Source organism: Neolamprologus multifasciatus, chromosome 18, assembly GCF_963576455.1.
Source record: "Neolamprologus multifasciatus chromosome 18, fNeoMul1.2, whole genome shotgun sequence".
NCBI lineage: Eukaryota > Metazoa > Chordata > Actinopteri > Cichliformes > Cichlidae > Neolamprologus > Neolamprologus multifasciatus.
Genome location: NC_140456.1, coordinates 24194353 through 24215052, shown reverse-complemented (window position 1 = coordinate 24215052; position 20700 = coordinate 24194353). Strand labels below are relative to the sequence as shown.

The window sequence follows — 20700 nt, the reverse complement described above, 5'->3', positions numbered from 1 at the left end:
AGGACAATGTCCAATAGACTGAGCTGAAAAGGACGACAAAGTGGAGACAGTGAAAAAACAAAAGAACCAATGACATCAAGAGGACTATTGGGGATTGTATAGACTGTGTAGGCTGGGTATTAGAGACCCCTTGATGAGTCAAGACAGGAAGCTGGTTGGTGGCGTTCACAGAACGCCTCTAAGGCTCTTTAACACGATAGGGAAGTGATGTGAGACCTTCTACTCAGGCGACAAAAGTTCTTTTGTGTAATGGGGGATCACAAGGACACAGTTGAGGTTTTGTGGTGGGGAGAAGATGATAGAAACATGATTGAAACTGGGGGAGACTGGATTGGAATGTAGGGGCTTCTCTGTTACTGACTCAAAACCCTTAAGGCCTAGTTGGCTTGAGGAGTGACATCATGCAAGTTTGTATGCTTGAGTAAAAGCTTTTCTCTTGCTGACATCCAGTTAACATTATCTATGCGTAAAGATCTTGATTTTGCATTAAAAGTTAGTTCTTCACATGCACAAAAAAAAAAGGAAAAAAAAGAAATGTCTCACTTAGGATAGATGGTGGCCATCTTAGCTGCTGCATATCCTGGCTTGCACACTCCTTCGCTGAGGTTGCCGTACTTATATTCTAACTCCTGCGATCTGTACATTAAAAAGGAGAAAGCGAGAACTTAATTAGACACATCGTGATAACTGATTGCCAATTAAAATGACAAATTCAAAGCTTCAAAAACTTTGTTTGACAAACAATCTGCAGGAGAGATGGGGCTGTGGAATTAGCTGGGAACTCGGCAATAAGTCAGCATATCACCTGTGTGTGTGTGGCAAGACGAAGCAGAGAAGCCTTGTTTAAATAATCATGCTGGCAGTGGTAAAGCTTGAACCTCCCGATTACTACCAGGATCATTAATAATGTGATGTATGCCATGATTCTACTTCAAATAAACAACGGGAAAAGAGAGGGGGGCCCGTGTCTTTGCACTATGTGAGGTCCAAAAATCAAAGTTGGCTGGAGAAACTGTTTGACTGGGGCCTTCTTGCACATAATCTGAAGCTCATCTATGCTAACAGACTTTATTTCAATCCTCTTCAATCACTTGCAGTAGAGTGGAATTAAAATCTCTGGGGTATTTCCATCAGTTTGCTTACCCCGCATTAAGATATGACCCAAGTCACCAAACTAATTCTGAGCTACAAGATGAATTGCAATAAGTAAAGAAAGCGGCTGCATTACATGAAGTGAACCCATGTGAATTCCACTTTAAAGCATGTGCTGACATTGTGGTTGCAGTGGATGTGGACTGTGATGGCAGCATCTCATTCATTCCTGTGCGGTAACGTAGGGCCAGAGAAAAGGACCTTGCCATGGTGGTTTAGAGCCAATGTGTCAAACCAATTCAGGGAATTATACACACATCAACAAACACAGTGACACAATGACAGCTGCATAATGATCTATTGTAACATGTTCTTACTCTGACAAACTGCAGCCAGTCTAAACACAAAACACTAACTGACCTACATCTCAATTCACACTCGTTTCAAAAGTTATTACTCAGACCACCTATCGTATCTGTGCTCGTGTCACCATCTGTGTTTCCTACACTGTGTGTTTATTTAAAAAGAGGAGGGGGGAGGGGGAAAGAAATAAGGCTAGATTAATTGGCCAAACGTTTACATTTTCATGTTTCGTGTTTTCCCATTGATCAAGCCTGACTGCAGTATTCTGTGATAACAGATGTAAAACACCACTGAATTAATGGAGTCAAACTCTAAAAGGGAATTCGGTTTTGGGAATCCATCATGTGTAATGTGGCAAACGATGATGGAGAATAGCTAAATGTGTTATAATAGATGACATAAGTGTTTACTAGAAAGAGATGTACTCACAATTTTGTGTCCAGCTGCAGCAGAAAGCCCTGCTTATCATACACTGGGGACAGAGATGGAAAAAGAAAGGGAAATTATCCATCACCACAAGAGCCCACAAACCACTTTGATTTAAGAAAAAACACAATAAGAAAACAGAACAACAACAAAGGTATGGCATCTTAATGTAGTCATCCAGCTATTCAACTAACAGCTCAGCAGCTGTAGTTGTAAACAACCTGTGCGGCTTTCACGGGGGAAACAATATGGCAGATGTAAACAAAAGCATTAGGATCAAGGATTTGTGACAAACAAGCAAGGTTAGGGAGAAGCCAGCCAAAACAATCTGTTGAGTTTAAAATAAAAGTTAGAAAAACAAGTCAGAGATCACCTATGGGCAACCAAAGGGACAGCCAGTAGGTGCCTAGTGAAGCGTTGAGGTAGAAGAGAGAGAGAGAGCACAGAAAACCAGGAGGAACATATTTAAGGTGAAATGGGAGCTTTGCTTCCATTGCAGGCCGACTCTTTGCAATAAAGCTGATTGGCTCTGCAAAATACTTGCTATGATCATTTCTGGCCAAAAACATAAATAAATAAAAATCTGTAACTACATTAGCATGGAGGAAATTAGGAATAGTGCAGCATTACGCCTGCAGATGTGGATCTTGTCAAAGAGAAGCTGGAGAATAAAAGAAAATAAAGATAAAGAAAAAGGGTAATGGGAATGTCTGACGGTTTGAAAGGGAAGGATCCAAGCACTGCCCAGGAGGAAGGGAACTTAGCCTTAGCAGCCAAGATGGGTGACACATCTGTAGAATAGCAGCCAGAGGGCAGAGTCAAAGCAACTTAGTGGTTTAACTTAACCTGCAGTAAGTAAATCTTACGTCTTCTAACCCTTTACAGTATAATCCACCAAAATTCATGCAGACCGTTTCACTGCTGTTTGTTACCAAACTGAGACAACAGAGGGCAGTGTTGTATTGTCCTTCATAAGAGAATGATGGCTGAGCACATGTTCATTTCCCCTGCAGTTGTTATGAGTGTTTCATCAATTTAGCAAAGATACTTCTAAAATCAAAGTACTTTTTTCGTTAGGAATAGATCAGACTGGAAAAAGCAAACAAAGCTCTCTGACTTCTTTGAAAATGCCACGCGTTTCCCAACCTAACAGGGCTGTTGGTTCCCAGGGTTTTCTTTAAAATGGTGTCTGGGACAACAATGATGGGTAAAAGTTTGGGCTGGTGGGGCTGCAGCTGTACCTGAGCCTACTATTTGTCCCACGTTGTTGTCCATTTCCAACTCTGAAACAGAAAAGGCTCAGTTAGCACCTTTTGAAGTCATTCTGTCATGGCAGCATTGGACTTGAAAATAAAGCCAAGTGGAAATGTCAGGAGTTACGGAGTAAGAAAGAGGAAGGGTTAGTGGCTTTAATCCCAGTGGGCTGAATTATGACTGTGAATTCCAATCTTTATTCAAAAGACAGAAAGCCCAGTGAAGTAGAAAATTAAAAGCAAGACTCCATTGTGGTTATATGACTGTTTGGACACTGGAACATTGAGAGTATGATGAATGAATAAGCGCAAACAGTTTAAAACCGTTTTGAGACATAAAAAAGGGTTATGGAAAGCGATGTGAAGTTAGCAGATATTTATATTTAAACCCCTCATCAACTCAACCATTAAGAACAAAAAAAAGAAAAAAAGAGAGAAATAGAAAAAAAAAAATGCTTCATAACTGTAACCCAGTATATGTGGGCACAGTCCCAGTGCCTCTACCTGCAATTCTTTTCACTTCAGCACCTTTAGTCTGGGCTCTACTGTGGGCTCTAGTCTGGGCTAGAGTCGGCTCTTCTGCATCTTTGTCTGTAAACAAAAGGGGTTAAACTGAAATAAGATCATGAGGATAAAGCTGTGAAGGCAACTATTAACCAAACAACCAATATACAAGGTCCTAAATATATATTAATAAATGCTTTTACTTCAGCAAAAAAGACAACAGTGGCCACAAACAAGAACAGATGCGCACAAACAAGAGGCAGCGACAGAAATGAAAGGAAACGGAAATATAACCCGATCCTTCAGTAGTGGCTTACACAGAATATAGATAAGAATATAAATAGGTTTTAAGGAAGTTTGCTTTAAAGACGGAGCTTGCAATATTGATAAGCCTGCAGTGAAGATCACTTTGACTTTAATTTGTATTTTAATATACTTTCACATTTCTTCCTCTTACAGAAAAGTGATTTCAATTTGTTTGGCAGATCAGATAAAGTCTGAGGACCTTTAACAAGGTTTTCAACCAAACAGAAGTAAACTGCTGCGCAGAAATGTTTTCTTTTACAAAAAAGGCCGTATGCAAAACCGAGCTGCTGCCTTTCACGACTGTTCAGACTCGCCAATTAGTGAATTTCAGGCTCTGTTCCGGCTGAAACTGTATAGGTGTATCTCTATAGCGCCGAGACAAGAGAAGTTGATCTCTGAGGCTGAAAATCAAGCTGGGGATATTTAGAGCATGCTCTTTGAGCTGCTGTTGAGCTCAATGTTAATGAAGCACAGAGTGACAGAGAGGATCCCATTTTAAAATAAATATACTGGACTGCCTTTTGCCATCTGAACTGCCACGTTCACCTCTCTTCTCCATTCTGATGCTCAGTTTGAATTCTTCTTGACCACATCTACTACATGTGTAGTGATTCATTTTATATTGAACAGGTGAGTGCATGGGTTTACAGATTTGTGAGCAAAGTTTAAAGAAATTCTTATAAATGCCTCGGACAAACAAGAGGGTTAAATTCAAGACCACATTTTCAATTCATCTAATGGAGTTTGGGCTTTAAGTAATCTGGATTAAAAGCTGTGGCATGTTGGCTACCGCAATTACAGAGAAACTGTTAGCAGCTCAGTTGGTGCTGTACACATTCTTTTCTCACCCTACAGACATTAATTTCAAGTGTGATTTAGCACCCTAAAGTAGTGTTCTTGTTACTAGCAAGGAACCCAATAATAAGTGACCCTGCTGTTGGTAAGCTTGAAAACAAAGTTGGCTGTAAGTAGATTGTCCATAAAATTGAGATAAGTTTAGCATGAACACTCTTAGAGGGACAGTCTCTTTTGAATTCCTGTTAGAAAACAGGTGGACAACTGAGTGTAAAATGTCATGCTGACCCTCTGCAGTCTGCATACTGACTACGTTGGGGATGGGCGCTTACTCCCATCTATATGGTAGCAGCTTCTTTGTTTTCTCAAGTGCCATTAAGACTACTCAGCCACTGCTATGTCAGTGAACGTGTCCACCATCTCAGTCATTACAGACCACATGACAGATAGGTGGCAATGTGCGAGACTGGTTTGGTAGTGTGCAGTATAGGATTTCTACAGGGGACTGATGTCTCTGTTCAGACGGTCAGTACAATGCCTGCCGATGGTATCCACAGAAATGCACTGTGGAGTGGTTGGAACTTGGATGTGTTAGTGATAGCCGTGCTCTTCCTTCTGAAGTCTACAGACCTGTGTCTATCCCAGGACAGGATGGGTAAAAATACCTGAGCGAATGAACATTTTCTAGCACTCAGCTGTGGTGAGTGCAGTGTACTTTGCGGTAGTCTGTAAGGGGAGCGGCATCAGAGCTGGTGGCTTAAGCAGACTACACAAAGTGATTAGCAGAGCTGGCTCTGTGATTGGCTGCAAACTGGACACTTTGGAGGCTGTGGTGAAGAAGGGGTCATTGAATAACCTGTTATCCATCAGGGATAATCTGGGTACCCTCTGTGCCATTTTCTGGACAGGCAGTAATGTACCTACTCTAAGAGACTAAATCAATCCCACTACTGCAAGAACAGACACAGGAATTCAAACAGAGGACACAAACTTTTGGATTTCTACAGAGCGCCACAATTACAAGCAGGTCTGCTGCAGACCTAACCTGCTCTGATGAAGGTGACGCTCAAGTAAACAGATCCACGTGTACAAAACTACCACCTAATGAACTATTTTGTGAACATAAGTATTACTTCCAAGCCTTTGTGCAGTTATTGAATATTACAAATTTATGGGAGCAGCTTTATTATTTTACTTTGTAATCGCTAGATGTGCTATCAATGCCATTTTACTCTTTTATAACCTTTAATACAAATTCCCAAGATAGAACACGCAAGCCTTGCGCTTCCTGACATATGCAAAACAAAGAGTTTAGAAATAGGCCTGCTGTTTGATATGTTTGTTTTTTTTTGTTTTTTTTTGTTCTTTACCTTGTCTGGAATTGGAACTGGAAAAAAATACAGCTAAAATGCTTGCACATTATTATGTAACAGAACACATGGGTATAAATAGCAGTTAGACCTCACTATCTCTTGCCATTAGGGCTGTGACACTGACAGTCTTATCAGAAAACCTTTTCATTTCCTTCCTGGTTTCAGATAGACCGCAGCACTTTTCCAGTCTTACTGATCACACAAAGCACACAACATATATTCATAGTCCTTTTTAATATGTTTATTAAGCCTTTAATGTTTCTGTATTCTTCTAATATACGAATAACATTTCTAATATTTCTCAGATTGTATTTGTGTCCTGGTTTGTCAAATGTGCTGCTCTCTTTGCCAATCCACCCTTCTGCTTGTGGTTGCCTATATGCTACAAAACAGAGCCTTTTTTTAAAATATATTTTTGCATGCATAACTAGGTAGAACAGCTCTGTGCTGACTTACTAAGTTAAATACACCATTATGTGACCACTTAGGGACCGTGCATGCTTGGATAAGTGAAAACAGACAAGGAAAATCTTTCCCTGCTTTATGAACCTCAATTCCCAGTACAGGCCCCACATCAGCTGAAGAAGCGTGTTAAAATACCGACTAGAAACGATCTCACAATAGAATCACATGAGCTGACATAAAGAGAAATTGAATACAATGATCACACACCCATGTTCAAAACCAGTCTTCACTTTGATTTCAAATTCCCACGGTCAAAACAGCGGAGGCAAACTGGTAAAAGAACTGATTCTTAATAAATGTAAACAAATGTAACCAATAAAATTTCCCAGTATTTCACAGCTGAAATCCCAAAAAGAGTGCACAGCAATGCCACAAATCAGTGAATGCATGACAGTACAAAAAACAAACAAAAAAAAGGATGGTATTAATGATGTTTATAATCAAGTCTCCATATAACACTTGCCCCTGGAGCACTAAGTCCTGCACTGTAAGACAATAATAGTGAAGAGAGAGATCACTCTTGCGACAGCACAGCTTAGCTGACCAGGCCAGAGGGCGGGAGGGACAAGCCACATGTTCTTCTTTCCCCTTTGACCTTCTTTAAGCCAAACATCTGGTATCACAGCACTACGGAAAGCCAATATTTCCCCCTGCAATCTTCTTTTGGTGTGCTGCTGAAGTGTGTTCACTCTCTTCACATCATGCACCCTTATACGTAACCTATTGGAAGACACTGCTGCTGTACAATTTCAAACCTACAAAGGTAACTGTACAATGCTGAACGCCTTTGTATTTCACACTTAAAGATGATGAATGCTCATGTTGAATTTCAAGAAAATGTGAGATGTTGCAACAGAACACAAGAGCCTGGTTAAAAAAAGAGGAAGAAAAAAGCACTGTGACAACCAGGACCATTGACTGATCACGTGATCTGTCAGTAATGCAACATAAGAGAGATGAGTTTTTTACTTTTATTTAAAGTTATTACTTTAAAGTCATATTTGGACTCAGGGAGTTAGCCACCATCACATGGCAACTAGACAAACTTAAAAAAAAAAAAAAAGAAAAGCAGCGGTGCCAAACAAGGTTCAGACCATTTAAAAAAAAACAAAAAACAAAAAAAGGTTGTATCATCAATGATTCACGGACAAGACATTGATAGTGAGAGTGCTGAGTGATCCAAGAACAAGCAAGGCCAAGTTAAAACAATGAGGACAAGGCAAGAAATTAGGTCATAATGTATGAAAAATATGAACAGAATCTATGCGTGGCTTCATACTGAAACACTTTTCTTTTGGAATCAGTATAAAAACAAATTTAGCTGCATGGCTAAAAACATGGCACAAATGTCAGGGGAAAAGCTGATGCCCTTTTTGTTACTCACCATTTCTTTAGGAGGGCAATTCTGGGGAATGGTGATAAGTTAAAAAAAAAAAATGAAGGAAATAAAAAGATTATTCTCTCACTTCTGCTACAGGGTTTTTAAGCAGTTTGCTGCACTGCAGTTAGTTAATGGGATCAATTCAGGTAAACAGTTTTATCTTGATGGGGATAAAAGCAGAGTGCATCAGTTAATAGCTTGTAATGATAAAGAGCTGAAAACTAACTGGAAAAAAAAACTTACACTTGTGGTTTCTGTGTCAAAACACTGCTCCTCGACAAACCTTTCTTCAGTAAACTTCCAACTTTCTAACAGAAATCTTCTATCACCCTCTGCTGGACACAAACAGCTGTGTTTTGGAGAGGCCAGGGGCTTTAACAAGTTGGTTGTTAAGCACTTAGCCAAAGAGAAATGAGTTTTCATCATTACTTCTCTAAATAAATATAATTCAATTTACAAATACCTACTCATGACCAACACCCAGCAGGTGTGCTCTCTGTCTACATTATTATGTGCTAATTTTAACTAACTAATTTTCAGTTTCAGTGGCAGGTGCAGTCGTACTGTGAAACTAACTGCCAGCCTCATGTCAAAAGCATAAAAGAAAATGGGTGAGGTCACTTTTTAAACTGTAGTCCAGGTGGAGGCAGCTAATTTCCATTTCTGAGACAATCCACATGGGTGTGTCCACTGCTTTTATACTTGATGTAGAAGCAGATCTAATTAAAATGTTGGGGTGGCTGTAGCTCAGGTGGTAGAGCAGGTCATCTACTGATCGGAAGGCTGGTGGTTCGATTCCTGGCTTCCCCTAGTCTGCATGCCAAATATCCTTGGGCAAGATACTAACCCCAAATTGCTCTCCGATGCATCCATCGGAGTATGAATGTGTGAATGTTAGCTATAAAGCACTTAGAAAGATGTGCTTGTGCGAATGGGTCTGAATGGGTGAATGCACAAGTTGTGTAAAGCGCTTTGAGTGCTCAGATGAGTAGAAAAGCGCTATATAAGAACCAGTCCATTTACCATTTACCAAATGTCCCCTCCACATTCAGTGCTCCTCTGAATAAATGAAAAACTAACTTTCACATCACAAACACACAAGTTTTGAGATATAAACACAAAACTTGGCCTTCTGGCCTATCAAATAAATAAGAAAAACAAAAACAAAAAAATAAGCGTGCAACTAGCTGACAGTGAGTGCAGAGAAGCAGACAGAAAAACAGATTTAAAAAAAGACTTGCTCTCTCTAAAAACAGATAAAACATGCAATGTTTCAAACAGCTACGACAGATGGACGATGAGGTGATGGAATAAATGTTAGTCATACTGGAGATGTCACTTACGAGACTTCTGTCCCCACATGGGTAGATGCAGCTTCCCGGAGGAGTAGTAAATAAAGCCCAGGACCAGCATGGGGCACAGGATGAACAGCAGCTTGTGTGCAGGCTTCATTGTCTTCAGTCATTCACATGGCACTATTCAGGTCATCACCTGGAATCACAGGAGGAGAGTGGGACATTTTATTTACACATCTGTAAAGACTAAAGCAATCTGTCAGCAGCACAAGAAAAAAAACCAAACTGATACAAACAAAACACGGTGATTAGAGGAGGGGGAAAATGAGTCATAGCAAAAGATCGGCTGGCAAGAAAGATAAGAAGAAAAGAGGGTAAAAGTGTTTTTTTAGGTCAAATGTGTGGGATGAAAGGTAGTTTTATCAAGACAGATCTTAGATTTCTCATTTAACTCTACAGAGGTGCGAGTGTTGATCTCTTCCCTTGGTTACAACAGGAAAATAGAAGTCACTAAAAATAAGACAAAAAAAAACATTGATTTGATTCGTGCAGGGAACCTTGACAAGAATTCCAAATGCAAGAAGTTACAATAACTGAGAGGCATAAAAAGTCATTTTGTTTTTTAGCACGTCTTTAAGACATGAGGACAGCAATACTGAAATGTATCAGCATGTGCTGCTAAAGGCCTCACTCCAGCAAACTTTTTTCTATAGTTTAACAGGAAACCCCACGCCCTGTGTTCATGGTTTGACACCTGCAGAGCGCTCATAATCTGGGCTCTCTGTTTAAAACGAGCAAAAACTAAGTTACTGCTGTATTTAGTCACCGTTATAGCTCAGTTAACCTCGATCTACTTGCCTCAGGCAAACAAACGTAAATCAACATGCCATAATGCAGTAAATTATGCAGTCTAGAGGTTACCTGGCAGAAGACAAAACAACCCTGTCAGTGATCTGTGTGACCTTGTCCCTGATTGGAACAAACTGCTAAATACAGGTCTGTTGTCTACAGACTCTTTCAACCCGACACCATTGGAGATTTTAGTTAGGTCTTTGGGTGCCTAGAAAAGCGCTATATAAATGCAATCCATTATTTAAAAAATATATAAATTAAAAAATTAAAATATGCGGAGACCCTGCTGAAAAAGCATGTTGCAGAAATTCTCAGATCTGACATGCTTCAAAATATTGATATCGAATATCAAGTGGACTGTCTCTGATCCTGGAAATTGGAAGGCAAACTGCAAAGAAGGACTCAGCAGCTTTAGCACAGGGAGGTGTCGAAGCACAGCTGAGCACAGATAAGAGTAATGCCTCTGCCTGATACTTTAACAAAAAAAAAAAAAAAAAAGATAATAATATGCATGAGCCAACAGATGTTGTCCTCTATATTTAAAACGCAAGCACCAACCTGCGCAGTTGTTGACACTGCGCTGACCATCTCACGTAAAAATGAACTTATTCATCCAGTTTTGTTGCTGCCTGCAATCTGTGAAAAGTTTGCCCAATAGACAGTTAGGCAGACACACTGCTCGGTTGGTGCCTTTGACTGCAGACTCGCAAACAAAACGCAAGACACCTAATTTTAAAAGAAATGTTTTTTAAACATAATAAAAAATAAAGAGTAGGTAGGTAGGCCTAAAAGGGTAACCGCTGCAGCAGAAACGAACCCGAGGCGGTTGGAAGGTATCACAGGGTAAAAGTCTAGAAGCAACAGTCGCTCACCTCACCGCTCGTTTCATACACACGGTTCCTAAAGTGTTGTATCAGAGGCCACATTTAAGGTCAGGTCTCTATATTCAGGTGTAAGTCACGTTATTCGCCTACCTTCAGCTGAGACCGCAGGGAGGTCCTTGGCTAGCAAGAACAAACATAACGGAACTTTCAGTGGTCAAAAGTTGTGTCCCAGTTTTTCATAAAACGACCGTTTTAACAGGGGTTTGCCTTAGTAAAGTCCGCTTATCCTGACGTCGTCGTAGCAAATGATTACCCAGATATTTACTGAGAGAGAGAGAGAGAGAGAGCTGTGGAAAAGACGATAGATGACATGAACGGCTAGCTATTGTAGCCTCGGCTAGCCACTCGTTAGGCTAACAACGCTGCGTTGGCACAGGGGGGAGTTTTGCCTTCATCCCGTCGGTAGGCCTACAGTTTAGCGCGGCGCTGCTCGAGACATTTTTGAGGTACAACAGCGAGCTTGGTGAAACGGTCCACGGAGGCAGTACGAATAAAAAGGCTCGTAACAACAGCGAGTATACCAGAGCCCGCAGTACAATACTGCGATTATACAGCTGTTGGTGGTAGAATGAGAGTACCGGTTTGGCTGAATTACCCACCGCGATCACAGCCGAATAAAGAAAACACGGTTTAGCCACGTCTCATTGCCATTCCCAGCAGACTGTTATAAATTTAGTCTTTACCTTTTCTGTTTCCTTCCGAGTCCCCCCGTGAGAAACAGTACCGCTCTTAGAATAAACAGAGGTTTGGCCGATAAAATGACAGTGTTCTCCCTCCTCTCCAAGCCATCTTGATCAAATCTGCGAAAGTCAGTGGATCAGTAAGCAGAAGACGAACGGCTCGAGTCTCTGTGTGTGTGTGTGTGGCTGCTGAGACAGGAGAGCTCCCTGCCTCCCCGGGCTCTAGTGTGCATCAAGAGTGACCAAAGAAAAACGCACTCCCTCCATCAACATGATGATGATGATCAGCAGCGGCTTGCTTGTCCACAGCAACACAGTTTGCCTGCAACGGTCACATGAGGCTTTCAGAGGATTACGATGCCCCCTCGTCCTGTTTTAGTAGGGCCAGGATGAATGCACCTTTTCATGTGGATCTTAACGTGGTGCTTCTCTTTGCTTTTATGCTGTTGTAGTACTGTTGTAGCTGGGTTTGCATCAATAGCTCACATATACAGGAGCCGTCCTTGTTCTGCAGCGGTAATAGAGATCCTGTAACGTACAGAGCATGTTGTCCTGCCTGTCCTGTTAGTGTAATGCTATGTGCTTGGCCAGCACAGCTTTAATTGGGGAGTATGTTTTGATCCCACAGTTGGGAGGATTAGTATTAGTTGACTTGAAGCCATTTTTGTTTTCCCTTTAGGAGGATTTTGTAGGAAGCCTTTGAGGAGAACACCAGTGTTGGGACTAACGCGTTATTAAGTAACGCGTTACAGTAACTACGTTATTATTGTGGTAACGAGCACGGTAGCTAGTTATTATGCCAAAATCAGGAACGCGTTAGTCGTTACTGGGATTTAGATAGGGTCGTTACTCGTTACTTCGTGTGGTGGCGGAGCTTCCACCACAGATTCTGTAACATTGGCAAGTGGTGGAGGCCAGCAGGTGGATGAGGGAAAGGGGATGCAGAAGGAAAAGAGACCCGAGGCGGCCGCCGGTCCAAGTGTGAACTGAACTTCAGGTAAGAAGTTGTGACCTGCAGTCTATCTGGGTCAGATATAAACCAAGTTTAGGTGCAGTTTATTTTCGTTATTCTGACTTTTTCCATACTGCGTGCTAGCTAGCATGACGGAGTTTCTATACAGCTGGGTGGGTGCTATGAAGTTAATGATGTTGAACTTTATTTTGTTTGTTGCCAACCGTCCCGTCTGGTATTCAGAGAAAATATTACGCGTTTCTTATTGAGGCGAAAAGGAACAGTTTGTCCCGTAATTCAGCTACAATGAAAAAGGCACAAAGCTGGAGTTATTCTGTGTCTTTGCTGCACAGCTGCCTCTTCTTCTTTCATTCTCCCCCCTCCCTCTCCCGTTTCTACTTCAATCATGAAAACTGATCAATGATCAGCTGATCGGCTCTCTTGTTTGTTTATCGCCCACTTTGCGCCAGAAAGAGGAAACCAGCCGATGTCACGCTAAACAACAGCAGCACTTTTAAGCTTGATCAGCTGTTGTTAGAATTGATTTAATATTAATTTCTAGTATCAGCTGATGTTTGTTGGAGCCACAGCTGCAAAAAAGCTACTGGTCATGATATCGGTTTGGTTATCTGGTGAGAGGGAAACATGAAGATGAAACCAGGAGATGTCCTTACTGAATCATCAGAGCTGAACAGGTGATGGAGAAACAGGTTTACCTTTTAGGTGACATAAATGAGTTGAAGGGAAGTTATGAACTGTTTCTGAGAGACAGATAACCCCAGGATCCTTTTTAGGTAGTTGACAGCTGGTAACTGTGCAGGTGCGGATCTAGCAAAGTTTTGCCAGGGGGGCCAGGTAGGGCATTAACAGGGAGAGGTGGGCACAAAGAAATACTTTTCTTTCTTATTCTCATTTAAAATGTCTAGCTTTTAAAAAATAATTATCTCAATCTTACAACAAACGATTGATGCATATATACCATCAAAACAGGGAACATCACTGTCACAACAGCGTTTGTTTTCATTCAAAGGCTTTATGATTTTTCCTATAATGGTGGGCCAGTCTCAAGTCAAAATGCCCGAGCCGATTTTTTGTCCCCGTCCAGCCCTGTATGCAGCTCATCTGCAGTCTGGTGTTACCTACATCTTCCTATTCAGAAGGTAGAATTTCCGAGTTACAGTACAGTAAGTTGAGTACAATCAAAGCATCACGACTGCAGTTTTTGTGTTGGATGTAAAAGGCGCACATGACGCTGTGACGTAGGCTAGAATCATGGCAGCAGTCAATGACGGTCCAGGCGTGGGATTTCTCTCGTGGAAACATGCACATTATCTTTTCCTTTCTATTGGTAGGTGGCACAGTGCACTTGTGGCAAGTAAGCAAGCTAGAAGACTGGCAAAGTTATGGAAGCAACACATTAACAAGAGAATTCTGAGTAAAACCAAAGTTACTTTCCCTAGTAACTTGTTACTTTGAAAGTAACGAGTAACTTGAAGTAACTCAGTTACTTTTGATAGAAGTAACTAGTAATGTAACCAAGTTACTATTTTAAAGTAACTTACCCAACACTGGAGAACACTCTCCTTCAGTCAATCCCGTCTCACTCGATTAGACATAGATAATGAGACGATCAGTTGTATGGGCAGAAATCTGTGCCATCAGAAACTGATGAAACTTTGAATAAGTTAAATTCGAATTTGAATAGCTTGGATTGAATCTGAATTGTAACTTAAATAAATGCTTTAAAAAACTGAATATGAATTATCCTAATTTGAACTTCAATTTATTGGTTTGAAAATGATCGTCACTAAATTGAAATTGAATTTTATATTTTGAAAATGAATTAATTTCATTTTTTTCTATATGAAGAAAAATGATGATATTTTCTATATGAATATCATTATTTTCCTATATGAAGGAAAAATAGGAAATAGTCAAAGGAGCTTGCAAAGAAAAGCGTCTGGACTTCTTTAAGTTGCTTGAAGACGTTTCACCTCTCATCCGAGAAGCTTCTTCAGTTCTAAGGTCAAATGGTGGGGAGTCCCAGATTTAAACCTAGTGGGAGAATATCCCCCCACAGAGGGACAAAAGGACCCCCTGATGAATCTCTAATCACATGAGCCAAGGTGTTAAAATGGGTTTGGGTCCCAATCAGCCAGGGTTTCGGGTGAGCTCATTGTGAAACCTGGCCCCACCTTATCATGCGAATTCCTGAGGTCAGATGGCCCAGGATGTGAGTGAGCGTTCAGGGGTCCTTTTGTCCCTCGGTGAGGGGATATTCTCCCACCAGGTTTAAATCTGGGACTCCCCACCATTTGACCTTAGAACTGAAGAAGCCTCTCGGATGAGAGGTGAAACGTCTTCAAGCAACTTAAAGAAGTCCAGACGCTTTTCTCTGCAAGCTCCTTTGACTACGATGACCTGGATGACTGAGAACCTTCACAGACAAAAATAGGAAATACTTCCTTTTAAAACTACACATATTACATTCATCACTTCAGTGTTCGTAAAGAGGAGGTAATAATATGCAAAGGTAACCCACCCATTGTGTCAACTTCAACCAGTTTTTAAAAAAGAAGAAGATTGCACTGTATTGTGCAAGTCTTGGACCGCCCTAGATTTCTTCATATTTTCCTTACAAGAAGCGAGACTATCCAGTAACTGTTTGATCTTGAGCGTTAACATTTAGATTTCTGAATTTGTGATTTGTGTTAAGCCACTTAACACTGACCAAACTGCATGCATTAAAAAGGCACCTAACTAGAGTTGGATGTCTCGAGACCGGTCTTGGTCTCGAGACCGGTCTCGAGACCACTTTTACGTGGTCTTGGTCTCGTCTTGGTCTCGACGGACTTTTGTCTTGGTCTCGGTCTTGGTCTCGACGGACTTTTGTCTTGGTCTCGCTCTTGGTCTCGCTCTTGCGCTCTCAAATCGACATAGTGTTCGGGAGATTTGGAGTCAACCATCAGCGGAGCGGGGGGTGTCTTACTGGGCTTAAGCCCGGGTCATTTTTTCTGAAGCATGGGGTTTTTTGGAGTGTAATTTGTTTGTTAGATGCCTGACTGACAACTGTATAAAACAAAAACAACACACGAAGCACAGAGCGCACCGTCCTAAATTCCCCCTGATTTTGGTATGATCCGAGCTTTGGCACTAGGCGACTGAGCACAGCACCCATGTGAGCGAGGGGGGAGAAGCTGCTGCCTGCGAGTTTGCTGCAGAGGAGAGCTTAAGTTTGACCAGGTACCAACGGAAATCATTCGTACTGAACTAATAATGTAAATATGACGGTGTATCACAAAAGATTGATATCAAACTGATCACTTGGTTGCGTTACTTACTCTTCGAGTGAATCAACAAATGGATAAATAAAAAGCCGAACGACAATGCTGATTTTTTTTAGAGAGTCTTAGCTTACATCTCATATTTTCAGTTGTTACCCTCCACGGCTAAACAAACTCTCTAAATCGGTTTCAGTTGTGTACTGATGAACACAACAATGGACATAAGGAGCTTCTTTCAAAGAAAAACTCAGGTAGATGTTATTTTATATATTATGCTTTGTATGTTGTTGTTGTATGTTCAGTATATCTATGCAAAACAAGAGGAATTTCAATACACAGCAGTATATTCACAGTTGAAACCAGATATTTACATACACTTTAGGGAGAAAACATAAAACCTTTTTTTTACTGTTAAACATCAATTTAGAGTAAACTTTTGTTTTAGATAAATAAATGTTGCAATGTCTTTTGAATTAGTTAAATGTCAGAATAAAAAGAGGGAGCTGTCTATTTTAATCACTTTCATCAAATGTAGGAGTACATATACACTAAGTTTATTGTTAATTAAGATTAATTAAGAAAACTCCAGATGATTCCATTCTGAGCTTAAGAAGCTTCTGATTGGTTAGTAGAGTCCATGTGGGTAAATTGGTGGCACAGCTGTGGATGCATATAAGGCAAAACACAGAGCCTGTTTCTTTGAAATGGGAAAGTTTCTTTGAAAAATCAAGAGATGTCAACCAAAACACCTGGAAAAGAATTCTGGAAAAGAATTGTGGAGCTCCATAAGTGTGGCTCAATTTTGAATACAATTTGGTGCCATTTACAATTAAGAAATACAGACAGTTTCTCTCTTTACTCTTAAAGTTAACAAATATGTTTTTTATATTTATCAATCTAAAAAAATAAACATTTAGTCTGATTTGATGTTACAATTAAAAAGTGTTTGTGTTTTTATCTGACGAGTATGTAAATATCTGGTTTCCACTGTATATTTGTGTTTGGCTTGATTGTCAGCACAAAGAGGGAGAGAGACGACGAAAATGACGACAGAACAGAGATGGAACAAGAGCAGGTGAGACACACAAGTTAGTCAAATGGTTGTTTGCCAAAAACTCATCAGAACATGTATCTCGTACCTATTGTATCTTTTTAGATAGCGTTTGTTACCTTTAAAATTCTATATTTATTAAGTTACGCAGGCTTGTTTGCTCAACAAGGCTGAATAATTATATAAACTTTTCAGAATCTAAATAGTGTACTTTGGTAGAATTAAAAAATAAGTGTAGTGCAGGTCTAAGATGATTTTTAGTGCTGCTATCATCTAGTTCTGATTCTGGTTCTGTCTTGGTTACTGTTGTAGTCCTGTTTTAATTCTGGATCAGTTCTGGGTCTGGTTGAATTGGGGTTTAGTCCCTGTGTCTTGATACAGGCCCGACTTTGTTCTGCCTTGCTGCTTAATTAAAAAACTATATATGTATATATATATATATATATATATATATATATATATATATATATATATATATATATATATATATATATATACATATGAAGTCATTCTTTTTTGAACAAAGCTCAAAACAGAGCCTAATAATCTTTCAGTCATTTCTACCCCCACTTAATTTCCTTTGGCTGCTCAGCTCTCACACAGTGGCTCAGCTACGCTCCAATCCCTCCATATTGTGGCCAATCACATGCGAGGATATAGGATAATATCATTATGTGAAAAACAGAGAGGGTGAGAGACGCAACAGTCAAGTGGAGCATGCGTCAGTCCTTTCAGTGAGTGAGTGAGACAGTAGACAGCGGTGAGGAGGGCTGTGCGAAAGCAAAAACACATAAATATGCCCGAGACCCGTAAACGAAGCAGCATCTGGCTGCAGTTTAAAGACTTTTTTTGTCTCGGTCTTGGTCTTGGTCTCGTCTCGTCTCGTCTCGGTCTTGGTCTTGGTCTTGTCTTGGTCTCGATACCCTCTGGTCTTGGTCTTGTCTTGGTCTCGATACCCTCTGGTCTTGGTCTTGGTCTTGTCTTGGTCTCGATACCCTCTGGTCTTGGTCTTGTCTTGGTCTCGGATTAGGCGGTCTTGACTACAAGTCTACACCTAACCCAGGGGATGAACATGTGTTGTGTCTACAGATAAAAGACAACTTAGCACAAAGCTAATTTTAAACTGTATCTTCAGGCCCTTTGTTACTAGCTACAGGCATAAATTAGTATTTTTGCAACAACAACAATGCAATTCCCAAGGCTATTAAAAAACTACTAACAAAAAACAAAATGAATAAGCAAAATCTTAAGTCAAGTCCTTGAAATAGAAAAGACAAATCAGCAAAGACGTGATGCAGGACCAGAGAGATATACAGTGGGGCAAAAAAGTATTTAGTCAGCCACCGATTGTGCAAGTTCCCCCACTTAAAATGATGACAGAGGTCAGTAATTTGCACCAGAGGTACACTTCAACTGTGAGAGACAGAATGTGAAAAAAAAATCCATGAATTCACATGGTAGGATTTGTAAAGAATTTATTCGTAAATCAGGGTGGAAAATAAGTATTTGGTCAATAACAAAAATACAACTCAATACTTTGTAACATAACCTTTGTTGGCAATAACAGAGGTCAAACGTTTACTATAGGTCTTTACCAGGCTTGCACACACAGTAGCTGGTATTTTGGCCCATTCCTCCATGCAGATCTTCTCAAGAGCAGTGATGTTTTGGGGCTGTCGCCGAGCAACACGGACTTTCAACTCCCGCCACAGATTTTCTATGGGGTTGAGGTCTGGAGACTGGCTAGGCCACTCCAGGACTTTCAAATGCTTCTTACGGAGCCACTCCTTTGTTGCCCGGGCGGTGTGTTTTGGATCATTGTCATGTTGGAAGACCCAGCCTCGTTTCATCTTCAAAGTTCTCACTGATGGAAGGAGGTTTTGGCTCAAAATCTCACGATACTTGGCCCCATTCATTCTGTCCTTAACACGGATCAGTCGTCCTGTCCCCTTGGCAGAAAAACAGCCCCATAGCATGATGTTTCCACCCCCATGCTTCACAGTAGGTATGGTGTTCTTGGGATGCAACTCAGTATTCTTCTTCCTCCAAACACGACGAGTTGAGTTTATACCAAAAAGTTCTACTTTGGTTTCATCTGACCACATGACATTCTCCCAATCCTCTGCTGTATCATCCATGTGCTCTCTGGCAAACTTCAGACGGGCCTGGACATGCACTGGCTTCAGCAGCGGAACACGTCTGGCACTGCGGGATTTGATTCCCTGCCGTTGTAGTGTGTTACTGATGGTGACCTTTGTTACTTTGGTCCCAGCTCTCTGCAGGTCATTCACCAGGTCCCCCCGTGTGGTTCTGGGATCTTTGCTCACCGTTCTCATGATCATTTTGACCCCACGGGATGAGATCTTGCATGGAGCCCCAGATCGAGGGAGATTATCAGTGGTCTTGTATGTCTTCCATTTTCTGATGATTGCTCCCACAGTTGATTTTTTCACACCAAGCTGCTTGCCTATTGTAGATTCACTCTTCCCAGTCTGGTGCAGGTCTACAATTCTTTTCCTGGTGTCCTTCGAAAGCTCTTTGGTCTTGGCCATGGCGGAGTTTGGAGTCTGACTGGTTGAGGCTGTGGACAGGTGTCTTTTATACAGATGATGAGGTCAAACAGGTGCCATTCATACAGGTAACGAGTGGGGGACAGAAAAGCTTCTTACAGAAGACGTTACAGGTCTGTGAGAGCCAGGGATTTTCCTTGTTTGAGGTGACCAAATACTTATTTTCCACCCTGATTTACGAATAAATTCTTTACAAATCCTACCATGTGAATTCATGGATTTTTTTTTTCACATCCTGTCTCTCACAGTTGAAGTGTACCTCTGGTGCAAATTACTGACCTCTGTCATCATTTTAAGTGGGGGAACTTGCACAATCGGTGGCTGACTAAATACTTTTTTGCCCCACTGTATCTAGAGATATATATCTAGAGATATATCTAGAGATATATCTAGAGATATATATAGCATTTGAAATGCAAACTATCATCAGTATGTATGGGAGAGGTTGGTTGAGAGGTACAACTTGGTGTCTTTTTTTTTGTTTTAGATTACATTTTTACACTCCGACCCTTAAACCGCACAGAGTATGGAGCTGAGAATTAAAAGTAAAACTGTCGGGAGCAGGTTGTGCTCCAACTTTGGGTACCTTACCAGAACTACAGAATGAAGATCACAGTGTGCACTGCATTACCGCAGATATGCTTGTAATGTGTTACACTTGCTTCTAATCTGCTGCCAATTTTTTTTTTACTAATTGCAATTACACAGAACACACCAGAAATACCTGTTAAATTAATTTCACTTGTATCTGCTGGCATACCAAAGCTATTTTCACATCTCCTTTATTAGGCTGTGAGACTGTAAGCTTTAATGTTTAAATGAAACCAGTTTACTGTCACCTTAAAAATAAACGGCAGCTCTGAGAACGCACTCAGCGATTAAACTAAACTTGAATTAAACTGCATCTACAGTTCACCAAATTCAGAGAATTTAAAAAAAAAAGTAGTATTAATTGTGTGTCCTTTTTGCAAAAATTTGTTATTTATTTTAGATTTTGAATCATCGTGTCTGATAAAGTCTTTGGAGTAGGGGGCGATGATGACAATAATTCTGTGGAAGAAGAGTCACGTGACATGTGAAACTTCCTTTTCAGATTAGTCAAATGCTGCTAACACCATGCCTTATATCAAAAGGAAACTCTGGGTTAACTTGGACAGCTGATTCATGTAACTGC

The 20700-nt window shown here is 40.6% G+C and overlaps 1 protein-coding gene across 9 annotated transcripts in view; it reads right to left on the bottom strand.

The window, feature by feature from the left end:
• st3gal3b (ST3 beta-galactoside alpha-2,3-sialyltransferase 3b) overlaps window positions 1-20700 on the bottom strand; it is a 73274-nt gene that overhangs the window by 37476 nt on the left and 15098 nt on the right. Inside the window, exons 1-6 of one of the 9 annotated variants that reach the window (XM_085139640.1) lie at window positions 12069-12374; window positions 9302-9449; window positions 3639-3725; window positions 3123-3164; window positions 1885-1927; window positions 544-636 (exon numbers count right to left, since the gene is read on the bottom strand). In XM_085139640.1, the coding sequence (XP_084995766.1) occupies window positions 544-636; window positions 1885-1927; window positions 3123-3164; window positions 3639-3725; window positions 9302-9410 (374 nt within the window). In that variant the 5' untranslated portion in view covers window positions 9411-9449; window positions 12069-12374. The other 8 variants (XM_085139639.1, XM_085139636.1, XM_085139637.1 and 5 more) reach the window with 8 other exon arrangements.